Below are 27,436 nucleotides of genomic sequence, written 5' to 3'. Positions count from 1 at the left end.
GGTTTACTGATTCGATATCTTTTCGCCAAATGTAAAGTCATTTTTTGAAAATCGAACCCGATTTTATATGATTGTAATGCAACTTCCTGCTCATTTATATAAAATAAACCGGAAGCGGAGAAAGGTTTTCCCACTGATGCAGCCCAAGTGAACAATTGAAATAGCCCGAAATTAAGTGCTTTACTGTATTGAACTATAAATATATAATTGTATTGTAAACATTGTCGCAGTCACAACTCGTTACACTAATGTATGTCATAGAGGTGCCCTTACCACATAAACAAAATGCTTTTGTAAAATCAATACAGACACATAAATACCTTTTCGTTTCATCGAGTAGCTTTAAATGAAAGTATTTATCTTACAAATGGCGTCTACAGTACGATTACTACCCTTAAAAACAAATTAGTCATCACTAATAATGATATGCATTTATTCCAACACAATATAGAGCTATAAATCTGAAATCTGGATACGCTTGCTGCCATTGCTAACAAGCGCGACTTTTACTAATGGTTGGTTGCGTTTTAGAGAAAGTATTAGTGGATTATTGAAATGTCATACTGTGGAGAAAGTAACTTAAAATATTTAACCAAGAATCAGCCAAAATAGACACTGAACCAGTGGCTCAGATATTATTTGCCGAACTACAACGGTCCTTATAAAGGGTGAAGCTCAATTTGCAAAACCAAAACACTGAGACCAGTCTCCGTACCAAGCATTTGGTGTTTCAAGTTCTAAGTTCAGGTGTTTACATAGCTCTTATCTTGATTGATATAATTAAATTGTGTTTAGAAGTTAGAAGGCATCTATCTTTAAAAAAGTAAACGAAATTTTAGCTATGACAATCTTTAGCGCACATATATTGAAAATCTTAATACAATTCATTCGAGAGTTGATAACGATTAAGAAAAATCTACAACATGGACTAGACATTTATTTCTGCATTTGTAATCTAACTTTATCTTAGATGTCATATTAAATAATTAATTGTAAAAAGAAAATTATTTGAAGTGGATTTATTATGGGTGAACTGTTACTATGGATGTGTGGAATTAAATCAAATATAACTCAAAATGTATGCATGGAAAACTTTCAAATTCATCAATGTTACCTTTATATTTTATTAGCATTCTCTTCTTTTAAAATTATTTGTAGTTATTTCTCTCAAATATATTTATTGACCATGCATAGGTTTATGTCTACAGTTGTAAACTTCAACTACGTAAATACTATTAGCAACAGAGAGGGCGAACAACCTCTAAATGGTTCACCCGCATTTCGCCAAAATACGCCTTCCTGGGAGATCGCAAAAATTGTTTTAAAAAAATGCGATATCCAGCGTAAGACAACTCCGTCGATGACAAATTGGCTTACCCGATTATCGCTGATGTTTTTTTTCTCTGTGATCGTCGAAGGAAAATACGCGAACGCGTCGGTGAAAATTTGGAGGCGCGCCCTCCCTGCTGCTATGAATTAAATCATCGCGTTATCAATAATGCCAGATATCGGAGAAGCATATTCCGCTAGACTAGCTCGAGAGCGACTAGAAGCAATCAAAAAATTTCTTCCTGTTCGTGATTCTGTAAGACAAAAACTTCAAGAACGTTAGCAAGCACAAGTTGAATTTGCTACGGGTACAGTTATTTAAGTCCATTACAACAACTACTGAAAAAGTTTCAGCAACTACTGAAAGAGCTATGGGGGGATTTGAGGATGAGGAGGAGAGAAAAAAGGGTATTCTTCCAGTATTAAAATAGACCGCTACGCAGACTGAAAAAATATCAACAAGTACTAAAAAATCAAAAAAGATTTTACGAGATCTTCCAACTGATATAGCTGCAGCTCAACCTCCGCCTGTTGATGAAGAAATGCTTAGAGGCATCAGCGAAATTCGTACTGAAGTCGCCGAATTAAAAGAAAAGGAGCCTGCGCCTAAACCCAAACCAGTAAAAGAAACTGTTGAACTGATTGCAAAATTTAACGAAGGTGTTATTAAGCAACTTAAAAAAATAAAAGAAAAGGATTTACCAGCTGCAGCATTAGCGAGTATGACTAAAAAAGACAGGGTTTTAAAACCAAGATATGCTACCGTAAACGATACCAATTTCATCAAGTGGATATATCGTCTATACCACAACAAAATACGAGCTGGAGATACAGATCCAAGATTTGTGAATTTTATGAATGAAATAAATAGACTTTATAATGAATACACATCACAGTCTCAACAGTCACCACCTCCTCCCTATTCGCTACCTGAGCAAAAGTCTTCGCCACTGCAACAAATAGAACGACAACAACCTCAACCTGAATCTGAGACTTCCGGATTACCATCACATCCTGCAGAGATGTTTACTGAAAAAGCTCTTGAAGATTTTACCACATACTCATCATTGGGTAGATTAATCGTTATCGCTATGGGACGTTATTATGCTAGAGACCGATATCTGAAACCTGAATATACTGAAAGAGTAACACCTGAGGATTGGCCTGCTGTAGTATATTTTGCCGCTACTAGATGGCGTATTGACCCAACTGATCCCGGTTACCTATCATTTATACAAGAGGCCGGAACAAAGTATCAACAATCTCAAAAACAAAAATCTGGTGCCACTGGTAGTGGTTTGGGAAGTGGTCTTATTGCCTGTCCTGATAATATCCTCAACGACGTGTCACGGTTAGAAGTTCTCATAGGAGGAAAACGAGCTGAGAATAACTCACCAGAAATAATTAATGAAGCAGCTGATATCTGTCGGCGATTATTTCAAGGCGGTATCATGGATACTAGTATCTACCGAGAGTATATTAATGAGCTCGTTGATGACTACCATAGTGACTAGTTGTTAGATAAATAAATAATTAATTAAAAATGATCGTACACAATTCTTATCGTAGGCCAGTTATGGTCACGGTGGTAAATTCGCGATTGCCAGCATACAGGATGACTTACGGAAATGGATTCGGTGATGTTGTTCGGGTTTTATTCGCGAGGATGTCCCCTAAAGCAATACCGATCGCAAAACAATTATCAATGAAAAATATTGACGTTGTTCGTGATAAAACTACTGGTGCTGTTGGTAGCGCTGCCAGTAAAGCATTCATGGCATTCAAGGACAGACTAACACGATTAATACGCAAACCACCACCACCGGTGAAATTACCAAGCACCGAAGTGATGCCTGCAGATGTCAGTAAAGTAATAAATAAAGCCGCAAATCAAAAACAAGCAGCGTTGATAAATCAAGGGGCTGAACAAATAAATACAAGACTGGTATCAGGAAGTGGTCTTCGTTTTAGACGATAACAAATTATAATAAAATGTTTAAACGTGAATCCGACACAGCTTTTGATATAGACGAACCGGTTTCTAAAAATGATTCAGTGCGTGATTTTCAGTATGATTCTTATGGCGTACAAAATCCAAATCAACGAGGACGAATTGAATTACAGGTTCAAGACACAAGTAGATATTTCTTGCCCGCTGAAGCGTTTATCGAAGTAGAAGGTGAAAGTTTAAAAACAGATAATACAGAATATGGAGCTAATTTTAAAGTCGGTTTTGTCAATAACGGAATTATGGCCTTGTTTGAAAGCGCCACGTATCTCATTGACGGAAAAAAAATTGAGTCAATTGAGAATAATGTTGATGTGGCTACAACAATAATAGGTTTAGCAAGATATTATGATGATTATACAAGATCAGCTGGTCCATCGATGATGTTTGCTAAGGACACTTCTAATTTTCCTAACGATAATCCGTACTATAATTCGTCTGTGTTTGCAAATAAAAATAAACAAGATGGTACACCCGACTGGAACGTTGTTGGAGTACCAACCGGGTCTTATCAAATCGAAGAAATCATTGAGGAATTACAACGTCGAATAAAAAATATCACCGATAAGGAATCCAAAATAGCAATAACAGTCCATGAACCAGCGCTGTCTTCTGCAATCGAGATAAACTCCCCTGACTACGCCGTAGATATATATCAATCTTCGATCAGAACAGTGTTAGGATGGCCTGAGATTCAACCACCAGCGCCACCGATACCACCTGAACCAAAAACATCTGATTATATCACGGACAAAATATCATATCACGAAGTTGAACCATCATACAAAGAACTTCTATTTAACATAAAAAGATCAAAATTGATTGATAGGTTTAGATTTTTTGACAAGGATAATATGGAATGGCGTTTTACTTCTGAGAAATCTCCCTCAGGAGAAGGAAGTTTTATGTTTGATTTAAGTCAAATCATTGAATATTTTAAAATCATTAATCAAGAACACAAAACACAAGAAAAACTACGCCGGGGTTTTCATTAACATTTTTTTGATATAACAAATTCACGCGGCGAAATCATTACGCGAATTGAGATATTAAATCAGCTTGTATCAGACATGGAATATCTTGCGTGATGCCCTTTATGATCATATGCACCACCCTGAGTAAATTTACCGATTATTCTTCTACCGAGATCCTTTGCTGTTTTTTTTTTTCACAGTTGCTGAGTTTAATGTTAAGAATATTAGGAGCATCATTAACAATGACATTAACAGGAGTATTTGGACATTCCTGCTTGTATTCTTCGATGACTTCATCGAGACCGATACGCTCCGGTGTTGGTAACCAAACAGAAGTCTGCGGCCGATATTATATAATTGCTTCACTGACAACCAACGACATCAATATTTTACTGTCAAGCATATATCGTAATAACACTATTGGTGCCCAAAGTTTCTCTGAGAAGTGTCTGCCAAACCAAGCATAACAAATAACATGAAGATTTTCAGCGAATTCAAACGACACTACAAAATCAGAATTTTGATGAATGCTGTTCTTCTACTGATTGTTGTTAGGAAAATTCCAATTAATATTTGTATAGTCTAAATACCTTTAGCATAAGTTGCCATATTATGTCTTGTTTAACCTATTGTTTTAACAGGTGCAGGAAAGTTGAATTATAAACCACATCATTCAAAGTTGGATTGTTTTTCTCCATGTAGGAGATTTAAAAACGGGTTAGTGATATGTTCAATTTTTACGGAGATTTTCTACATGAAACTACAGGTCCCAACATTAATGTTGAAAAATTCTAGAGAAAAATGCTAATATGCCAATAGTAGTAAAACTTTGGTAACAATAGAATCGGCGACTTCTAATTCATAAGAATCAAATATATACCTCCAGTGATCAGTTCTGACGTTTAATATTTGCAAAATGCATTACCTACTTTGATGTCACCTATTTCGAAGCTATCGGTAGTAACCGAATTGATAGTAAAGACAACTGTGTAACATTAGTACTGGATATTTTCTTGGAAATGAAGCATGATAAATCATTTATCAACGAAATGACTTGACTCACCGGTCGTTATTCCAAGCAGACTCCTAATGAATATTAATAAAAACGTCTTTCCCGTGAATGCTAACATTTGTTAGTAACAACTATTTTCAAAATATGTTCAAACCAAACCAGATGAATAGGTACAGCTGGTCTTGTATCACCCGTATCCACCTAACATAATGTGAATCGATTGACTGCAAGCCATTAGATTGTAATTAAGCATTCTAGAGCAATAGACACAAAAAGCCCGCCGACACTCTTCGCTGTTTTCCACCAGGTATGACGCGGCACGTGTATTTTATATATTAGAATAGTTTGCTCATCTTTAAACATTCACGCTGTTTACAACCTTAACTTTAACATATCTTACTTAGTCTGCAAACTATAAAATTAAATAATTTATATAAAAGCAGTATAGGGAACTAGCAATCAAAGCAAAAACAATTAATATATTACTGTTTAATTTCATTTCATTTGTGTGCCACATATATATCAGTTACTGGATTTCTATGGGAAAATATAAACATGGTTTTGTGAGCAGTATTGCATGACCAATGCGTGCATTATTGTTCCGAACAACCGAGTTCAACACTTCTCATACGAATGACGTAACCTTGTTGTCATACATTTATCTTGTTGTCCACCTAACGCGTAATAATATAATAACAAAAAGATCACTCCTCAAGAAACAAAGAAAACTTATATGTATGGCATTTATGATATGTGACCAATAAATGCACAACCGTTTAAATCATTATCAAAATAGGTTGTATACAACTTAATAAAATCTTATCTACAGTCATGAAATTGGGTTAGGGTATGCTATCTGATTAGCATTACACCATTTTTTCAGTAGTAGCACAGGTTGGATTATACTGTACGATGCACTGACAAAATGATGTTTTATTTTATGATCTTTTCTAAGAACTTGTACATGCTAGTATTGTACATTTGACGTATATAAACATATATGTTAATTCCATACCCCCATAAGAAAATCCGGTCTATCGATATATATATTATGCTTCGATAGCAGAATATATATTATGTAATGTTGAGCGTATAAATACATACATTATTCCTGGGAAGAAAAGAAATATAAATATATCGATGAGAGAGAGAGAGAGCTACTAGCCTATTAAGTGGTCATTTTCCTGTCAATACAGTTACAGCTAGTAATACCTATCTTTATTTCTTGGCAAACATTCATTGTTGATGATTATACATTTAATGTTTATACATTTAATGTTGTAGTAACGTACCCTCAGTAGGTTAACTGTGTAATGAACATTTGAATGAGTGCAGTCAAGGTATACAATGACCATATACTGCATGCGTGTTATGTGAGATCCGTCAATGTTATCCACACACTGCGCTTTTTACCATATAAAACATGGTTTTGATAACGTGTAGAATTTATAATAAATGCTGAAAAAGACTTTGACGAGAAATGACTTAAAAGGTAAATAGGTTAATCATTGAGTTTTTATTTGTCCCTGCTTTCATTTGTTAGTCTTTATATACTATAGTATCTCTAGTTCTATATCATATAATATAACTTACTCTTAATGTTTTATCATTTCTAGACCACTTTGCATGTGCACATACGTACGTACACACGCACGCACGCATGCACGCACACATGTATTTATGTCTATTTGTATGCATGTATGTATGCATGTATACATGTATACATGTATGTATGACTGACTGACTGACTGACTGACTTTATTTCCTCAAAAAAAGAGATTAAATCAGAATAAACAAATTCATGATAATACAAGGTCATAAAATAAAACAGAAAATTGACAAAAATACAATAGTAATACTGTGTCAGCTACCGTATTGACAAAACGAAATATCTCAATGCCTGCAATTATGCAAATCTGCAGTCATTTGGCGGAGCAAGGCACTAATCTTTTAACAGTTGCTTGATGATGACAATATTTCGAAAAGTTAATACGTCTATAGTGTTATGTGCTTAACATTAAGTTCGAAATAGTAACGAAAATGAAATGAAAGACTTATAACAGTGTAATTCTATATGTAGTTTTTTTTCTTCATATGACGCATGTATTTATGCATATATATACTTGTTTGCGCGTATGCGTGCGTGCATGCATTTATCTATGACTGACTGTCTATATGACTTATTTACCTCTTCAACAAAGAGTATATCAGGTTACTAAGATACATATTATACATATCATAGGATTATGAGACACATCATATGCATGCATGTATGTATGTATGCATGCACGCATGCATGCATGTATGTATGCGTGCGTGCGTGTGTGCATGCATGCATGTGTGTGTATGTATGTATGTATGTATGTATGTATGTATGTATGTATGTATGTATGTATGTATGCATGTATTTATGTACGAATGCAGGTAGGTATGGATGCATGGATGTGTGGTTAAGTTGCATGTGAGCACAATTTTGGCATGTAGTGATGATTGCAACATATGTTCTACAAGGATTCCACACCACACTATGACAGCAACGAACTCACGAAGAAATAGTTTCTGAGACTTGATCAATGTATCAGGTCAGGCGTAACATATCACGTATGATCTGATATGCAAATATCATCGGTATATTTAGGAAAAGTTGATATAATTCTTTAAGAAATTAGCTTTTACAAATATATTATATGCTGATAATTATATTTAATAGTTTCCTAATATGATGCATCCAGTTGAAATTATTCCAGTTTATATAAGATTTTTTCTCTAAACTGCAACACCAGAAAATATCGTCGTGCTATAAATATGCTCCTATGAAATATACAAATATTTGTCCATGTAAACATATACAAATACGATGTTTTTCTTTCTTAATATTACCTTTTCATGCGTTCAAGGAACATATCATATATGTAACAGAGTTAACTTAGTCAAATTCTTTTTATGGTCATTGTACGTTATAAACTAAGCTTAAATACCGTTTCCATGACAATGTGTTAACTGTGATATAACAGTTTTCCTTGCCCTTTAACTTCTTGATCGAGGTTCATAGGGATAAACTTTCAAACACATTTCACTCTCACTTGAACCTTTCAGAAGACCTGTTCCTGACCTGTGACCACCATATTCACCCTGCCGTATCTTACAAATCTAAAGGGACAAGGGAAAATCTTTTGTTTTGTATTAAATCCTAACGCCAAGCGTGGATTGCCTTTGACACCATTTGTGAGATAGGTGATTGGAGAACAATCAACCGCGAAGTATCACAATGTAGAATTTTGCAAACCTGGTACTAAGGTATTAATGCATTTGAAAGTGTCTGTTCTGTATGGGTTGTTTACAACGTATAACTACATTCGAAATATGTTGTACTCATACCGGCTTATCCCCATAAAGGGTGAGAGCAACGGTGGCCAGAAGGCAGTAAGAATTTGTAGGTCTTGCCTAGATACATTTGTCAGGTGCGTAAATAAATACATGCAATCTGAATGAATAATTAAATTTAGCTTACATGTGGTTACATCATCAGTTATTGTTCGGTGTTTTTGTACATATGGGTCACACACTAAATATGAAGGACTGTGTAATTTCCGCTCTCCTCTGCCTAACTTAAACCACTACAACTAACTCCTAATATTTGAAAGGATTAACTGTTGTAAAGAAATTAGAAAATACAGATCGGCAATGTTTTCCCATGAGCTATCTCGATTGTAAAGGATACTTTAGTCAGATTGAAGGTTTAAAATCGATAAACGTGCATAGAGTATTACTTGGTATGTTACCTCATTATAATGATGCTGGCGTCGATAATGCACCGATGTTCAAACGCTAGAATGCTTGTATGCTCTCATTCGATTTCGTTGTTCAACGTCTATTTCCTTCGTGCTATTCTACAAGGAATTACCTATACCACATTTTCGTTGTATAGACCTAAAGCTGGGAAACGGTGACTGTGATATAATAACGGTACAATGACGATGATTGACGCTACTACTACATCTACTACAACTACTACTACTACTAATGGGCCCCAGAGTGACCGAGTGCTCACTGTTATGGAACACTGCCATCTCACCAATGTCGGCATGGGTTCGAGTCTATTGTAATTATGTAAGAAAGCTGGCCAGAGTTGATTCTCGTGGGTTGGTAGTTCTTTCCGGAATTTTCCTGGGTTCTTCCTACACCATTTATATTAGACGCCATGTATAGCCTATCTTGTGCTGAAAAATGCCGTTAAACCCTACAAAAACAACAACTATTACTATTACTACTAATGATAATCATGATAATGATAATCCTCTTCTTGCATGCTGTATCAGAGACGTAATTGTTAGTTCAACACATCACAGGGTCAGTTAATATTTTCAGATAGTGTACAACGCATGCAATATATGTCATGTCTTCCTTCGTTCAACATCATCACTCAGTTATAGTCAACTACCTAAAAGTATACATATAATAACTGAACCAAATAATGGGATATTTAACATTATTCAGGCATTTGCTGTTTTGGTCTGCTGAATAGGTTCGGTGTTATAAAATTGTGTACATTTGTTGTTTATATAGTATTTGGAATATAATGTACTCGGGTTTAGTTTCTGTGTAAAGTGTTACCTAGAGATGATTTATCTATATCATACATTCTTTCGATGAAGTGAGTTCGGTTCACGACGAAGTGCTTTCGATTTAACAATCGATGTACATTAATCGCACAGGCTGTGCATTGCAACATAGGTTGTGTACATATGGGTTCATGATGGTCAAACACCACATTATAGAAAGTCTTGTTAGTGACCGGTCCACGACGCAATATCTCCAGATGTAGATATAATTTGTGAAATGAATTTCCTATTTGAATGATAGGATAGAATTGTGTCATTCAAATATTTAATCTGTATTTTAGATAGTTCCGACTTGTCTCATATCATACAATGCTGTTAAAATTATCATAGTCTGTTTGCTAGTTTACCAGTATGTAAATGACAGAACGAGTGCATTTGCATAAATGTTGCATATATTAAGTGACAAAAGAATAATGCTTCATGTCTTGTAAGACTCACGTCAGATACTGATCACTTATGAAACTGAGTATAATAAACATGTCCAGTAGACCCGACGGTATGATTCCTTTAAACAGTCAACCCCAGTTGCGTCACATACGTAATTATATGTTATACTCGACCGGGCTACATATATTAAACGACCTTAGATGTGATATGTTTACCTGTGAAAAAAGGTGAAGGGTTGAATAGTGTGAAGAAGTGACAGGGCGATAAAGTTAAGTTGTATCTTCCTTTTCCCCTCGTAATGAAGGCGTCGTTGTCGCCGTGGTGTTAATTTAGGTTGGTATATAGTATACACAGTGTGCTGTTGTAGTGACGTTTTACCAGGAAGAAGATAGTGATTAGCATAGCATTATCTCGCGGTATCTTGTGGTAAGGAACAAAATATTTCAGACTGACGGGTCTTCAGAGAACAAGAGGTTCTAAGGATCCTTATTCAGACCGGGAGAACGGACCATTCGTGGTGACTCCTTTACCATCCGTCCGGGCATTGGAACTTAAGCACCTTGTATTGATTCAACTGTAAGCCGTAAGATATATGTCCTTCTCTTTCAAACTTGTTATTGTTATTTAAATGAAAACTTCCATTTGTCAGCATTTGAGTGAAAACTTGTTACAGATGCATGAAACATTTCTCACTATTTGTCATTGTTGATGTGAATCATTTTATTATTGTTTTGGTGAAAACACTTTGTTTTAACATTTATTAATGTGTGTCATGTTGGGGTCAATTGTTTTTTCAGTATCAGTTCGTTTTAATCGTTTGAATTGCAATTCGTCCCAGTCATGAACTTTATTATTTATACTAGTTGTTTAACTCCGTGCGAATCATTGTGTTAAATAGCCAGTATGTTCAGTTTATGTATTGATCAAACTGTGATTACTGGCATGAGGCTTCGTGCTTTAGCCACATACAGATTGAAGGTTTTTGCAATTCAGCTTAGATATCCGATAGCGTGCATGGGTCTCTTGATCCTCGTATCTTAAGAAGTGATATTAAACATCGTGACAGGTAATAGTGTGGATACAAGCGAGAAGTTTTCACGTTTGAGCGAGTTTATAGATGTGTGCCGCTATATATATATATATATATATATATATATATATATATATATATATATATATATATATATATATATATATATATATATATATATATATATATATATTAGGATATGTACTTATATTTTTAAATCAAAGAAGACAGGAGAGGAAAAAATCACAAGATTTCAGAGATATGTATCCTCATTGGATTATTATATAGATTTAATTATAACCTCTTAATTACTTAGCTGCTTGCTTGCGGTCACTCATGTTTAGAATACCTAAGGGCTATTGTTCTAATAGATGACGATGATGACGATATCCCTGATGATTATATTGATATTCGCCAGTGTGGTCCATAATGAATGATTGCACATGACACTCATCCTTTAATTCGACCGCTCCGGTGGCCCAGTGGTTAGATCGTCCGCCTCGGATGCGTTAGGTCGTGGTCCCAAGCCGAGTCATACCAAAGACTTACAAAAATGGTACAAAAAGCTGCCTCGCTTGGCGCTCAGCATTAAGAGGTTAGTGTTAGGACTAGACGGCCTGGTGTCAGAATAATGTGACTGGGTGGGACATCATGCTACATGTCTGCGTCAGGGTGCCCCATTGCTAGACTTTACTTTATACTGCCACACTGCAGATATCGTAGCGATATGACTGAAAAAGTGTTAAAGCTACGTTAAAAATTGAAATCACACACATAGATAGAACGATATATAGAACGATATATATAACGATAGAACGATAGATAGAACGATATATAGAATGAAAGATAGAACGATAGATAGAACGATAGATAGAACGATAGATAAAACGATAGATATAACGATAGATCGATAGAGAACGATAGAACGATATAACTATATATTGATTGAACGATATATCGATATAACACGATATATCGATGGAACGATAGATAGAACGATAGAAGGATAGATAGTACGACAGATAGATAGAACGATATATATATATATATATATATATATATATATATATATATATATATATATATATATATATATATATATATATATTCCTCTGTTAATGTGTTGTAACAATGTGACAAGTATAGAAACTCATTTTCTTTAATTCCTAAGGGATATATAAGTGACAATGGGCAAGTAGGTTTAGGGGGATGGGGGATAATAATATAAAATACAGTGAATAACGATAACCATTCACCGTCACCACGCACACGTACATTCCCGCTTCAAACTCACGTTACAACAGGCTTCTACGATCTAACGTGGTATCAAAATCGTAGTAATGGTACACATATGATAGTAATATGTGTACTATATTAATAATAGTAAATATAAAATAAATCAGATTTAGATATAAATATTTATGTAATATATGATCTTACCAAATACGACGAACTTCGCCATGCTGTTGTCTGAAGAAAATCGACTCTCCCACAGTGTACGCAATATGGCAACATGTTAGAGTGAAAATTCCGTTAATCTATTATTTTTCAATTTTTACCGTTTATCTTATAGATACATTCTTGACACCACGGCTGTGTTTAATAACACGATGTTGACGTCGTACAAATTTCGAGGTAGGATCGCTTCAATTAAGATACCACTCAACATTTATGAAAACACAAGGGAAAGAGTAAATCTCGTGAACAGGTTACTAAGACATAAACGTTCGTGGTAGCTCAAGAGAAGGAGTAAGAAATATCCAGAGTAGGTTGCGATAGATTATTCCTGGGAGTAAATAGGTGCAAAGGTCAAAATACTCCTTATAGTTGAAGAGAAAAAGAAAATTCGATATATAGTATGCAATGTAAAAATGCATCCGTATAGTTGATGGAAATTAATAAAACTCATTACGTCTATCCCATGTGAAGAGCTGATACGATCAAAGGGGACACGGAAAGGTATTTAACAGCTTGTTATACGAAAATGATTGTTGGAGAACAGGGAAACGAGTGATACAAATTAAGAGCGTCGAGAGAGAGAGAGAGAGAGAGAGAGAGAGAGAGAGAGAGAGAGAGAGGGAGAAAGAGAGTTTTATCTGGTCTCAAAGCAGATGCAAACACTTCCGACGTATGTTAATTAAGATTTTAGAAACTAAAACCTGATACGGACAAATATATTGAGGAAAGCATTTTATTCTTCATATCAGGTGCCAAACGTCTCGAATGGTTTGATATAGTTGCAAATCATCTGACGATATTAGTCTCTAATAACAATTCTACCAACGAGTGACACAGCGACTATATGAGACACCACCACTTACACGGAAGTTGATATTGGACAGCAGAAACCAGAATGCTAGGAATCGTTCCTCGTTCAACATGAAGAATTGAATGAGGATGTCACATAATATGAACGACATATTTCTCCTAACTTATTATGCATGTGGTTATGATAACTGAAATAATTTCATCCTAAATAAATAGTTCGACCAATAATAAATACACATTTGCATTATATCTTGACTCTATGTAGCTTCGGCTTAGGTAGTATAATGCAGATATTTTCCATTATTGTTTGTGACTTAGCAAGCGATTTATATTAGTAATATATAGTTGCATTTTTAAGGACATCTCGATGCGGTAACAAAATGTTCGATGTTAATAAAACAAATATGTGGCCATAAACCAGTGATACTTGATACAGGATGGGTAGAACTATTTTAAATAACAGACTATCGATTGGATCAATAATTGACATTTTAACTAGTAGAGGGAAAATTAGTCATGCTTCTATTCGATTAAGAGAAAGCCTTTGATCGAATAGTGCATAATATTATCATTGAATTACTGGAATACACTGGTTTCGTCATAACTATCATTAATTAAATAAAAGCCATGCACAAATATAACATTATAATAACAATAAATGGTGTAGTAACAGAGGAATTTATGATACAGAGATCAGTAAGAATGGTTGTCCCCAGTCAATGATACTCTATATTACAACAATAGAATCTTTAAATATTAACATTAATAAAAACAGTAATATTCTTGGAATTAAAATACCTAATTTAAAAGGTGAATTTAAAACTATGCTACATGCAGACGACTGAACAGACTTTACCACAGACGAATTCTATTTTAAGAATTTACAATATGAATTAACACAATCTGGAAACGCATCAATCCTCATAAGACAGAAATATTACTGACAAGTAACAGGAAAGCTAATCACTCTGGTATCCATCTTAACTTAATGTAAAAGCATGTTAGAGTTTTGTGAATACTATATGAGAGGAACTCGACTCATTTCAACTACCATGAACTGCTAATCAAGATAGAAGAGCAGATTGAAATTTGGTCAAACACAACACTCAGTCTAATGAAGCGTATACAATTTGATAAAGTCTACATGTACATTCAACACTCAACTGAAGTAATGATGAAGGACATAGAGGAGTTCATTATATACTTAATAGGGAGTAATAATAAAATGCATTATATATATGTATATATATTAAAATTAAAATAATAGACATAAACAGCTCACCAATATTCTCCTGGGGAATCTATATATGTATTTTATATGACTATTTGTGTCGATTTAACGACTCTATTTTTAAAAATAATATATTTTCAAAGTTACTGGAACCACCGAGATGTAGTAAAGAATAAGAGATTTAATATATATGTACAGAGACAATAGTGACATTTGGATTGGAGATACAATCACATATAACTACTAAATGATGAAATATTCAAAGATAAACGTGAGATAGAGATATGGCAACCAAATTTAAACTGGGGGAGTATATGGAATAAATGTGCAGGTATAGGATCGACCTGCATACAAAAGTAGAATGTTCATGTACCTGCATGACAAATGGATGACTGGAGAAGTGGCCCTCAACAGACACTAAAAAGAACACTACCACAGTGCACACAGTGTAACAAACATGCATATTAAAAAGGTCATATTATTTTAAGATGAATACACAATTTTACAGACATATATAAAATTACCAATAAGACTAAAGATAAATATGGAATCTAAACAAGTAATATATACAAGGGACATCATAGATAAGAAAATATATTCTGAACTAACACACATTATCAAAGAAATTATGAAAACCTTTAGAAATGATACGTAAACCTTAAACTTAATCTTTCTTTTTAAATATGATATGTAACAGAACCAGACACGACTCGATATATATAAACCCTCCTATAGAATTCATCCTAATGGAGCTTCTTTACATTTATTTTTGTAACTGTAATTCTATAACTATATTATTATATCCAGATTATATAAACAACTAGAACTATTCATATACGTTTAAAAAAATATTCGAATAAAGGAAAACAATAAATTTATTTCATATGATATACAAGCAGAAACATACACGATGCGAGAGGTTTATCCTAATCGTGCTGAGTCCTTTTGCAACTTAGTCTTGATCTTTTCTACATAAATACTGAATTTAATACTAATAAAATAATATGTTAATAAAAACATTGAATTCCTCGTAGAAATTAAGTCAAGACATAACATCCATATGTAGAAAAAGAACGAAAACAGTGGGACAGAGATTGGTATGACTCATTAAGGAGCATATGAAGTTACGATGCCTACGCTACGCAAGGTAGCTCGGATCGTTTCAGAACTCCCCAAAGGCAATGTCAAATTATAGAAGCGTAGCATAAAGTACATGTAGCATAAGCATACAGCATACACTGGACAGCATAGATCCCTGGCAAGTATCGCTAAGGTAAGTAAAGCTCCGTAACCAGCCAGGTTTAAGTAGCTATACAAATACTAGAGTAGGAAGGTGTACAAATATCTAATCAAAATTAATAAATCTGTCAAAATTATATTTGAATATACACGTACTACATATAATATGGGGGCAACACACAAGTCGTTTAAATTTCGGCACAAGGGGGTCCTCTATGATGAAGTCTGAGAGGGACCACACCAATACAATATAAGGACTTGAACATCTTCAGATGTAGAGGTATGTGAGTTTTTGGTTAATTTCTTGTCTTTAAGTTGTCGTTATTGTACTGCCACGTTTATTTCCGTATCTTTACTATGTAACTTCAGCATATGTAGCTTACTGCAAATATTTTATATTATTGTTTGTGACTTATCAAGAGATTTATATTAGCAATATAAAGTTACATTTTTAAGAAAAATTTCATACCGTAGGGTTCTTATCGGGCATGGGTTCACTTCGGAACTTGTGTATTGTTTGGTAATAATTGTGCAGATAATGTAATCTATATAACTTACCTTATACAACGTGATTACCTTGTAAAGTATATGCCCTTGGTCAAGCAAATGACACGGTGTTAGATGTAATTTCAGCTGATCGGAATCGCATATATAGAGCTGGTCAGAGTCGGCGTGGTACCAGTTGTAGAGCTAACCATAGAAGTTAACCATATCAACTGTAAAGCTGAACTATAGCAACCACAGAGCTGAATTAACTGTGTTGCTGGTCGAGTAGCAGGTGATCGGACATTTCCGACCGATTGATGGACACTGATTGCTTGATTGACAAATGGTAAATTGTGACTCCCTGGAATACTGACTGCTTGATTGACCAGTGCGTCTGTAGAAATGCGTGCTGGTGACGGAGTGTGTATCTCGATACATGTAATCTTTCAGCTGTGGGCTAATTTGGGGACTTTGTAATATCCAGTGTTTTGGGATTGTAAAGATATTTCGCATATATGTGTCTTTGCTTCATCATTTTGCCATTTGAGTAAAATACTTCAGTTGTCACTACTTGAATGAATTCAATTTTACTATTTGAGAAAAACACATCATTATTTATGTCGTATAAAATTACTGTGTATCATTCACCTTGTTCTTGTACTGTGTAAGGTCATTTATTTATATTTCCATTTGTATTATTAGTTTCGTGCGAATTATGTTAATTCATCCAATATTTCATTCTTACACAAATACGTATTAATCATAATTATTTTCTAATTCAAGTCATGCATCTTTAAACAGTATATAAAAATACTGTCAAATCTGTTCTGTTATAAATCCGAAATCCGACCCGGTTAATTTGTTACACTATTTGCAATGTGAATAGACGTTTAGCCCACTGATTTAGGACCGTGATTAATGTAGTCGATCCAAACTGTTTTATTTTGAACTATGATCATTGTCATCAGTGACGGAATATCTGGTCTCGGATAGTACACATAATGGCAACACATCCACCAAGGAAGCTAATATTAGTTCCTTTACAATCACCTAGTACTAGGACTTAATTTCTAGTAGACTTCAGCATAATTACTCGATAGTGTTTTAAATAAACTTAATATGTAGTTTTCATGTTGATATTATGTTTACTGCTTCCCGGGAGGCAGCTGGCCGGGGTCTGATCAAGTTAAACTATCCACTTCCATTGAATTCTCTTCGATGGGTTACGCGGTATTATCGCCATCGGGTAAGTAGTTTATCACGAACACTAAATTCAACAATTTCAATATAAATACTGCCTTCACATAAGTTTTGAGACTGTCATAGGATTGACAATGATAGATGTGTGCTTACTAAGGAAAGTACATTTTTTCAAAGTTAACCTCGGTAGATTGTCAAGCAACTGTTACGAAATCCGCACTATGCTGATGTATCTATATATTTTCCCCTTCCTTTAAATTTCAATTTGCTTGAGAAGATCCCGAAATTAATTGCAGTATGTTTTCAATACACGAACGTTTGCGGCTTTGCGAACCAAATCTGTCCAGTGTACTGTTTGATTTGATTGATTTTGTGTGTTATGTTTTATATGTATATCTTAATAGGATGAGAGATTATGATTTTTCAGTTTGTTGGGAGTGATTAATTCAATATATATCTTTATGTTCTGTAATCATCTTTAGGAATCACAAACCGTGTTGGTGCCTGCTTCTGGATTAGTAGTCAGTTTTACTGTATTACCACAGCTTTGAAAAGTTCATAGTCGATAATCTATCAAACCAATGATATATAATTTAAGTTGTTACAACATTTGTAGCTTTATATGATTACATAAACTGCATTGAAAGTAAACAGGTAGTGAAAGCAATATTTTATTTTAATGGCCTCTAAATGTACATGCCCTATGCAAGACAAGTACACTCTAAAGTCAGTAATCATAAATTGTATTAACCAGGTGATTGTCAAATGGAACCGATAGTATATATGTTGTGAGCGAAAGTGTTAAATTGGAGACACTGTTTTATATTCCATCTCAGAGGCATGTTATATTATGCTGAAGAAAATAACATTGCGCATGGTATCAATGAAGTGTGCTGATTGTTTCAAATCGAATTTACTTCCAAAATTGTTTTGTTAAAAAATGAAAGACAGCACCAGAATTAAACGAATAAACAGGATGAAAATTGTCTGGACACAAATCAAGAAAAACATCCTTATGAACTGTGTTTCTTGAAGAAAAGTTGATGAAAGGTCTGTCGTGTACATCAAGGTTTCACCATATACATGGTCAAGGGATCCATTGCCACATTTACATGCACCAAGTGAATTGGAAGCACCATACATATATAAAATACCAATATCGAACAATTAGACCAGATTTATCTCATTGCCAAGTGAATTCTTTCATAGAGACATGTTATGCAAATCAAGGCGGAATGCTATCATCAAAGCATACAAAGATTGACTTCCACTGCCAGATGTTTAAGAAAGAAGAATACTAAATTGACGATGAATAAGTGATGTGTGTCTTAAAAGCAGCTGTAGCTTTCAAGAAAACTTAATATTGCAAACGGATTAGTCTCGTCCCCGAAACACAAACAGGAACATAAATTTGAATTGTTTTAGTATGCTCATATTTAAATAAAATGGTTGCATACAGCTTCCAAGTTGCTTTAAGGAAATAATATTAATGATATACAACACAAATATAATAAATCAACAATAACGCAAATCAAAGTCGATGATTTTATTTTTCAGTTCAGAAACAAAAACAAGATAAGTTTAGTGAGTTGTACCGAAACATTCAGTTGACATATGCCAATTAGCACACTGGTGCTCAAAAGATTTAAACTATTATGTGTATGCATCAAGGTGTTATTAAGGAAACAGGGGCACAACTCTTCAAACTGTAGATAACACCCTGACGAATTAGTGAGTCGCTATGACACCTAGATTAACTTCGTGGTCATGTTAGGATGCCTCCGCAGATTGAACTGAAAGGAAAATGACATTTCAGTGTAGAAATGTTTTAAAAAGGAAACATTTTTTAAAGCATTCCGGTGTTTCGTTTAAGATTTGTACTGTCCGGCGTTTAGTAATATTATGACCTAATTGTCAAACTTTATGCCCATCTGACTAAATAGTATTTGTATCCCAGTAAAAACTCACCGGACTAAACCGTGTGTTCACAAAACACGAATTGTATTCCAAGAGACATATATAAATATTTTGGGTTATATTTTCTACCTTCAAAATATCATCACCGTAAATTATAATATGTATGTACAAACTTAAGGAAAATATGACGAAAGTTTAGTTATAACTAAGGCACCGGCTTTTAAACTGCAGCTCAAAATACCTTGTGGTTTCTGTAATTCTTTTACAGGTGAGAGTATTTCATCACGTTATATAGATAACGTCATGAATTTTTTATACCTCACGTGACGATTATATAGGCTGTTTCGGTCAAAATCGTGCTTACTGTTTGAACAGACTTTATCACTTCCTTCTCTAAGTTCTATACCATCTTCACAACCGCATCTACCGTGACCTGGGAGTGGGAAGCAAAACGTGGAACAACCTCCATTACCAACAGAACAGAATGCATTTTCTGAAAAACGGATCATATTAATTATGCAGGGTCATTTACAGAAAACTAATTTAATGTAAGATCTGTTATAGAGCGATGCAGGTTTTGGTATTTAGATATTTATATCTTAGATTGCAAAGAGAATATAAGCAAATTAGTAGTGTCACGTTTCTTTTTAATTGTAATTTGTAAATATTAAACTGTTAGATAACCGATCCTTACAATAAACAAATTATACATATGGGTATGGACATTTCAAAAGTAAATTAGTATTTTTAAAACAAGTCATTCAGATATTGATTGTACGATCCTATACAGCTTGAAACATGTATGAGTAGATTTTAAATTTTAAAGAACATTCTCTTTTCATGTATGTCTACTCACTGTTTTGGTCTGTAGATGAATAGATGCTGATGAAACTAATTTCTCCCATTTCGCTGTAATCAGCAAACTTGGTTTTTTCATTCGGGTTGGATATATGTAGTTTAATAATATCCCTATTTATTACAAATAAATAAAATTGCATGCATTGTTAATTTCTGTTTTGCCACTAATCGAGAGCGGTATAACTTGTCAAAAATAAGAATAAGAAAATTGTTTTTGATAAGTAAAACCTTTAATAATTAAAACAATGAACATTAGATGAGGGATTTTAAAAGTAAAACAAAGCCTAGACATTGACTGACGCGCCTCAAAACAGCTAAATCATTATTAACACATTGCCGACATTGCCTTTAGTGACTGAATCTGAAAGAAAGTCATTGCGTATTACAAGGTTTACGAAAATTCTCACATACAACCAAGTAGATAGGGTTGTATATTGCAAGCTTTTGTTATAATAACTTTATTATGGACATACTACGAGGAAACATCGATAACTAATATACCTATTAGTTATTTGAACAATGGGTTGTATAATGGAAGGTTTTATTTTAAATGCCTTATGGATATACCAAGATGAGATGACATCTTTCTGAAAGGCTTTATATAGAGTAGGATACATCGATTACAACTATACGATATTTATTTCAGTTCTTTATGGTAATAAAACATCTGATGCATGATAAACACATATAATCAATAAGCATATGAAACAAACGAATACAAAACGATTTGACCGTGATATAAAGATCTCTGATTACATCAAACGATATGAATGTGGATGACGCAGTAGTGTTTTTGTATACAATACTTACGACTTTGCCTTCGTGGAGATAAACAGATAATCCTGATGGAAAAATATAGCGTCAATACTGGTTGCATGATCCTGAATCAATGTCTTGTGATTAGTTCCGTCAGCCTTGCAGTATTTGACACTTCGTGTGTACCTCTCGATGTAGTAAAGGGTTTCACCTAAAACCGTAGCGTAAGGCTTCGTAATTTACTATATATCAGGGATTTCTTTTCTACCATATAAAACAAGTTAAGAGATTGCGAGTATTGCAAAATGAAATGAATTGTGGGTATATAAGCATAACACTGTAAAAATACATTTAAACAAAAACAATTGTCATTTGTTAGCAATTTATTATCTGATCAAACCTTTATTGTTCCGTCTCTGTATATGTCTCTTTGTCTGTCTGTACGTCCCTCTCTCTCCCTCTATCTGTATATATATATATATATATATATATATATATATATATATATATATATATATACGTATATACATATCTATATACGTGTGTGTGTGTGTAGGAAAGGGTAATTTGTTTTCCAGTATTGTTGCACACTCTGTTCTCACGTGAAATTGAAATAATTAACGAATTCAAAGCGAATTACTTTTGTAGTCGATGGTGAGGTCGGTGGGAATTTCGTTAGTAAGGTTCAGGAGAATTATTGACAGACTTCCATCCATAGAGGCCATGCCAATATGCGGGCTGTCACTACTTTCAGTATAAAACAACAATCTGAAACAAAACAATTTACGATTCATTAAAATTATACCAATTGGTGAAATGGCATTTAAATAATGATATAAAGAGTAACCATATGGTAGAAAGCAGTTTATTCTGCCTAATAATTTATATAAGTAGAAGAAAAACATGATACTGCGGACGATGTCGTCACCTAATCAGCGTTTAAACACTTTCGTTCTACTATAAAAGATTCTTTGAACAAACATATGTATCTTTCATCTTAAAGACGGCGTAACTGGTCCACCTACCCCATTGAAGGATAGACGACCAGACCCAAGGGATTACTCAGGCCCTTAAATAAAGTTCGTTCTTTTCCGTTTGGAGATAGGACACCGATGTAACTTGTGTTTCTATCAATAAAGTTCTGGCTGCTGGCTGCTGTGTAGTAAATGTTCCCAGTTGAATAGTCGACAGCAAATCGATTGGGGGAATGTGCTGAAAAAGTACAATGTTCTGAAGGCGTTTGTTTATTTTTTTCTTACAAAAATTCACATTATGTTCTCTGAATCGAGGATTACGTTCTGTGGGTGCGCTAATAAAACGTATGATCCATATTCCTACAGCTAAAGGTCTGTAGTTTTCTGTGTGACATTTCGCAGTACGAACATTAGATCTGCATCACATTTATTATATAACTGATCAATGTTAACCACTCCAACTTATCAATAAATATATTCCATCAAGGAATACCTGAATCGTGTGTTCAAAATTTATAGCGTTTGATAGATAGTCGGTGACACAGAGGAAGATCCTACAAAGCTACATTTGTGTGAAAACCAATGCAATGTGTAAATAATTCCATTTAGTTTCTTTTCAAGTGCTTTATGTTCAGCGATTTGTACAGAATGCGGCATAATTCATCAAACCATGCCATGTATGGGTTCTTTTTAGTAATATACTAACAGTTCAGATTAAATTTCTCAGGTTAATTAAAGATATAAGTTCGTTTATGCGAGAAGGAAATTCTGGCATAAACGAACTTATATCTTTAATTAACCTGAGATATTTAAACTGAACTGTTAGTTTAACGAACATGTAGCGGTTTAGGTTTATAACGACTTTTTGTTAAAAATGCAACTTCGGAATTGCTCAACATTATATGGTCATTGCAAGATTTATTAGAATGGTACTGCTTATATCCTCGGATTTTTGTCTCTAATATTTATTGTATTAATAATACGTACAGACTGGAAATACTGTTTTCATTGTGCCGCTAAGGTACATGATGGACAATTCGTACGTTGCGCCAAATATGAGCACATCATCAACGGGGCTGTATGTAACTCCAGTCAGAGGCTCTGTTGGTTTGACTCCGAGTCCCTGCACGCTCTGATCCATCAGGCTGATTTGGTATATGGTGTTATCCGTAGAGTCGACAACTAGCATGAAGTTGTCCTTGATAGGGTCTTAAAATGATAAATGAATTCTGTGACACGAAACACTGTCCTAACATGCCTGAATTTCAACAATAGAACTAAGTACTAAAACACAACCCGATGTTTAACATCCAGAGATCTGATCGGCTGAAAGTTTAGTTTTGACTTAAATTGACCTGTTAAATTTGTAAGTTGCACTTGCCCTTTAAAGTTTAGCTGGTCACGTTTTTTTGTGCTACTTTCGTCTTACCAATGTTATCTGTTTAAATATATAGTAACGGTTATGACAGATTCGGGAAGGCAGGCACGTGTTTTCTTTTTATTTCAAAACTGTGATGTTGGTAATACTTATGTAACCAGCACCATTTATATGTTTCTAAACAAAATTGTGTGATGATTATGAACAGGTCGTTTGTTCATTAGAAAAAGGGATTGTCATTATTCACAACCTGGATGATATGCACATATAGTAAAACTGAATATGAAATGTCCCGTCTTTCCTTTGTTTCGAGAGAACTACTGCTAACAAATTTCTAATAATGCCACTATAAAGAGCTTTCTTTAATTCTATGACATATCCTTCCACCTGTATGTCAATGTTCCCTAGCATCTAGTGAAGATCTATACAGATTATGCAAACTTAATGTATGTCTCTCTGTATATATGTCAACAAGACCAAACAGCGAGATGTCTCTTTGCCTTTAATTGTACTTACCTGAAGTACAGTTTTTTCCGTTGTGTGTCAGCCTAAATCCAAATCTGCAGTCACATATCCTCGATTTTCCGTGGGATACGCAAATGTCCTCACAATCTCCGTTAAAATTAAAGCACGGCCCTGAAATAATATTTAAATTAAGCAACTTGGGAAGTTTAACATTGAACAATATTTTTCAAACCAGTGTCCGAATGGGCCCAAAATACACCATTAGCCATGTGTTGATGTTTTTGGACACATGCTATAACTTTAAACAACCTTTACCACAATCATTTATAGCCAATCAGCAAACAGCATGTACATATCTCTAACCATGATTAAGTGGGAAAGTTAACATTGATAAAAAAGATGGTTAATGTAAATGAATTATTTTGCTTTTCTTACTGAAAACATGCACACGCTTTGGCTCTAATGAAGTATTTGAACTAATGACCATGAAGAATTCAGAATGGGAAAGAAAATAAAGAGCAAACATGTCAAATGATCTTTAGATCATTAAAGTACTGATCAAATGGTCATTCAACCCATGATAAATTGTTGGTTTCTTTTAGGATGTTTACTCTCAATCTATGATAATTTCAAATGCTTGTTTCGCAAAAAGAAATAATGTTTGAGTACCGGTTTTACAATGTTGAAATCAAAATATCCAGGTATAATGGATTGAACTAAAAGATCAAGTTTGAATCGATGACTCAAAATGACAAAATATCAATAAATGCCAATAGACTGCACCTTGTGCATAGAAAAGAGTCCATACATTTAGGCTGCTGATGTTAATTGCGGAATTTACCGGTTGCTACTTGAGGCGTCTTTGCTTATGATACGGTAACCAAAAAGCAGAATTATGGTATTTAAGTGTCACCACGATTGAGTGGAGGAAATGAACATGTAAATCGATTTGTTGTTACTCGTCTGAAGACCCATAATTGAAAATGAAATTAAACATGAACTTTTCTGGCTCCAATGATGTATGCAAAAGGATAGTGCAATCAGTTTAAATCGATATATTAAAGTGAGAGAAGAATAAAAGGATTTAATGATTAAAGTATTATGAATCATTAGAAATATTTTATTTGCCTGTTTCATTTTGACGGATGTTTTCATCAAAAACCTTTATAGCTGAAATATTTCCCGTGCTAGGAAATACGCCAGATGTCGTCTCTTCCCCAGTTTTTATGGAATAAGACATAATTAATGTCTCGTTTGCAACATTGGCTGTCACCAGCAGGTGCCCCTAAAAAAGTGACCAGATGATGCTTTCAACAATAATTTCTCAATAAACGTCCAGAGTATTGCTACCTACTAAATTTTATAATAAAAAATGGAAAAAGGACAGAAACATATAATATTATAAAAATATATTTTATAATCTGTATTTTAACGATAGAAACCATGTGCAGTGTAATACCTAACAGATTAAGTGATCTCAAGTAATCAAGGAGAACATATTTGCATAGTATATAATAATAATAATAATAATAATAATAATAATAATAATAATAATGATAATAATAATGATGATAATAATAATGATAATAATAACAATAATAAAATAATAATAATGATAATAATAATAATAATAATAATAATAATAATAATAATAATAATAATAACAATAATCATTATAATGGTAATAATATTAATAGCAATATGAAGTAGAATGATAATAAGTATTATTATTATTGTTTTTATTATTACTATTATTATTAATGTCAATATTACTAGCTAAGAATTTCGCAAAACACAAGCTACAAAAGACTGAATATTTACCCTGTATATTTCAAGCTCTTCAAGGTTTAAACCACTGAAAAGCAATTGTCTGAGGTTGGAACCATCAAGTTCGATGAAGGATACAGAGTTGACGCCTGTACCGAACGTGTCCAAGAAATAGATCCTACAATAAAAAGAAAAGTTTGACATGAAGTTCAAAACTATAATTCAAACGTTTTAGCATGCTATCTGATGTGTTTCATATGTTTGTATTTGATTATCAAGAGCCCCAGAATTGCGATTAAAGTTTACATTTGAAAACTTCCAAGTAGAGTCTTCGAAGAGGAACAATTATTAAAATTATGCTTTATAAAATAATCTGAAAGCATTAGGTATCCTTAACACTAAATCGAATTTTCTTTCATATGTTACGGTAAGTATTCAGTAGCAAGAGACAAATAGAGGAAATAATTTAGTAGACAGATAGATAGAGGTGCAAGAGACAAATAGAGGAAATAATTTAGTAGACAAATAGATAGAGGTACATATACGGCATAAACTAAGAGGAATACTAGACATGGATAATGTATGGCTTGTTTTTTTGTAATAAAGCATACGTACAATTTAATCAAACGTAATGTTTTTTTTAATTTTCTCCAATATCCCTTTTCGTGTAATAGATCTATCAAATTATCCAAAGTATCAGCTAGTAGTTCTTGTCATGGTTACTTTCGTGGTGTACTCGAATAATCAATCATATTTTAGAAAAGGAATTACATACGTTTATTTATTCGCATTGACACCATTAAAATAATGACTTATTGAAAATGAAGTGGGCTATCCAACAATTTGTATCCAAAATCAAATATAATTACCATATTAATATGTCTAAGCGTCTTATATAAATTAATGTAACATGTGTTATATAGTTTTAGTGCAATTTCTGGGCAGATTTGGGCCTCTCCCTTGTATTACTCCATTAAGCTAACAAATAAAGGTACATCTGTGCGATAAAAAAATAAAAGGAACAGATCACCAGTACTTAACAGAATGCAACTTGTAGTTTAAAATCCAAACTACGTACCATTGTTCTTTTTGAATTTGGAGGATAATGATATTAAATAAAACAAAACAACTAAAAAGGTACAATTCATACCAAAAAATGATGAAAAATATGTTTAATTCCAAAAGCATTCATACTTTTAAACTTCACGAGAGGTGAAGAAAACATGAACAATCGGGCATTTAGATTGGCATTTTCCACGCAGAAGTCATCACAACAAAATATATTAAAAACTGAAACCATCATTATGTTTCAAGCGGGCATATTTGAGTTAAACTGTCTACTAACCTGAATACCCGGATACATTGTTCAACGACACAGTTGCACAAGGAGAGTGGGCATTTGACCCCTTACCTAAGGATTCAAATATTTGGAATGATGATTACAAATTCGTTAATACTGCTTTAGAACGTTTTAACCTGCAAACTTGAAGGTATCCTCATTTATATCGTGCCAGTAAAACTATTTAACGGTGTGT

At 33.8% G+C, this 27,436-nt stretch overlaps 1 protein-coding gene across 1 annotated transcript in view; it reads right to left on the bottom strand.

Annotated features, from left to right (window-relative positions):
* The window catches only part of LOC149784055 (uncharacterized), a 124,872-nt gene that overhangs the window by 81,676 nt on the left and 15,760 nt on the right, over positions 1 to 27,436 (bottom strand). The window contains exons 7-9 of the mRNA XM_089932941.1: positions 25,956 to 26,079; positions 25,263 to 25,419; positions 23,335 to 23,500 (exon numbers count right to left, since the gene is read on the bottom strand). Coding sequence (XP_089789067.1) covers positions 23,335 to 23,500; positions 25,263 to 25,419; positions 25,956 to 26,079 — 447 coding nt within the window. The remainder of the gene's footprint in view (positions 1 to 23,334; positions 23,501 to 25,262; positions 25,420 to 25,955; positions 26,080 to 27,436) is intronic.

Source organism: Sinohyriopsis cumingii, chromosome 14 (genome assembly GCF_028554795.1).
Source record: "Sinohyriopsis cumingii isolate HCF-2022 chromosome 14, ASM2855479v2, whole genome shotgun sequence".
NCBI classification, from domain to species: Eukaryota; Metazoa; Mollusca; class Bivalvia; order Unionida; family Unionidae; genus Sinohyriopsis; species Sinohyriopsis cumingii.
This window is presented reverse-complemented; position numbering and strand designations above follow the sequence as displayed.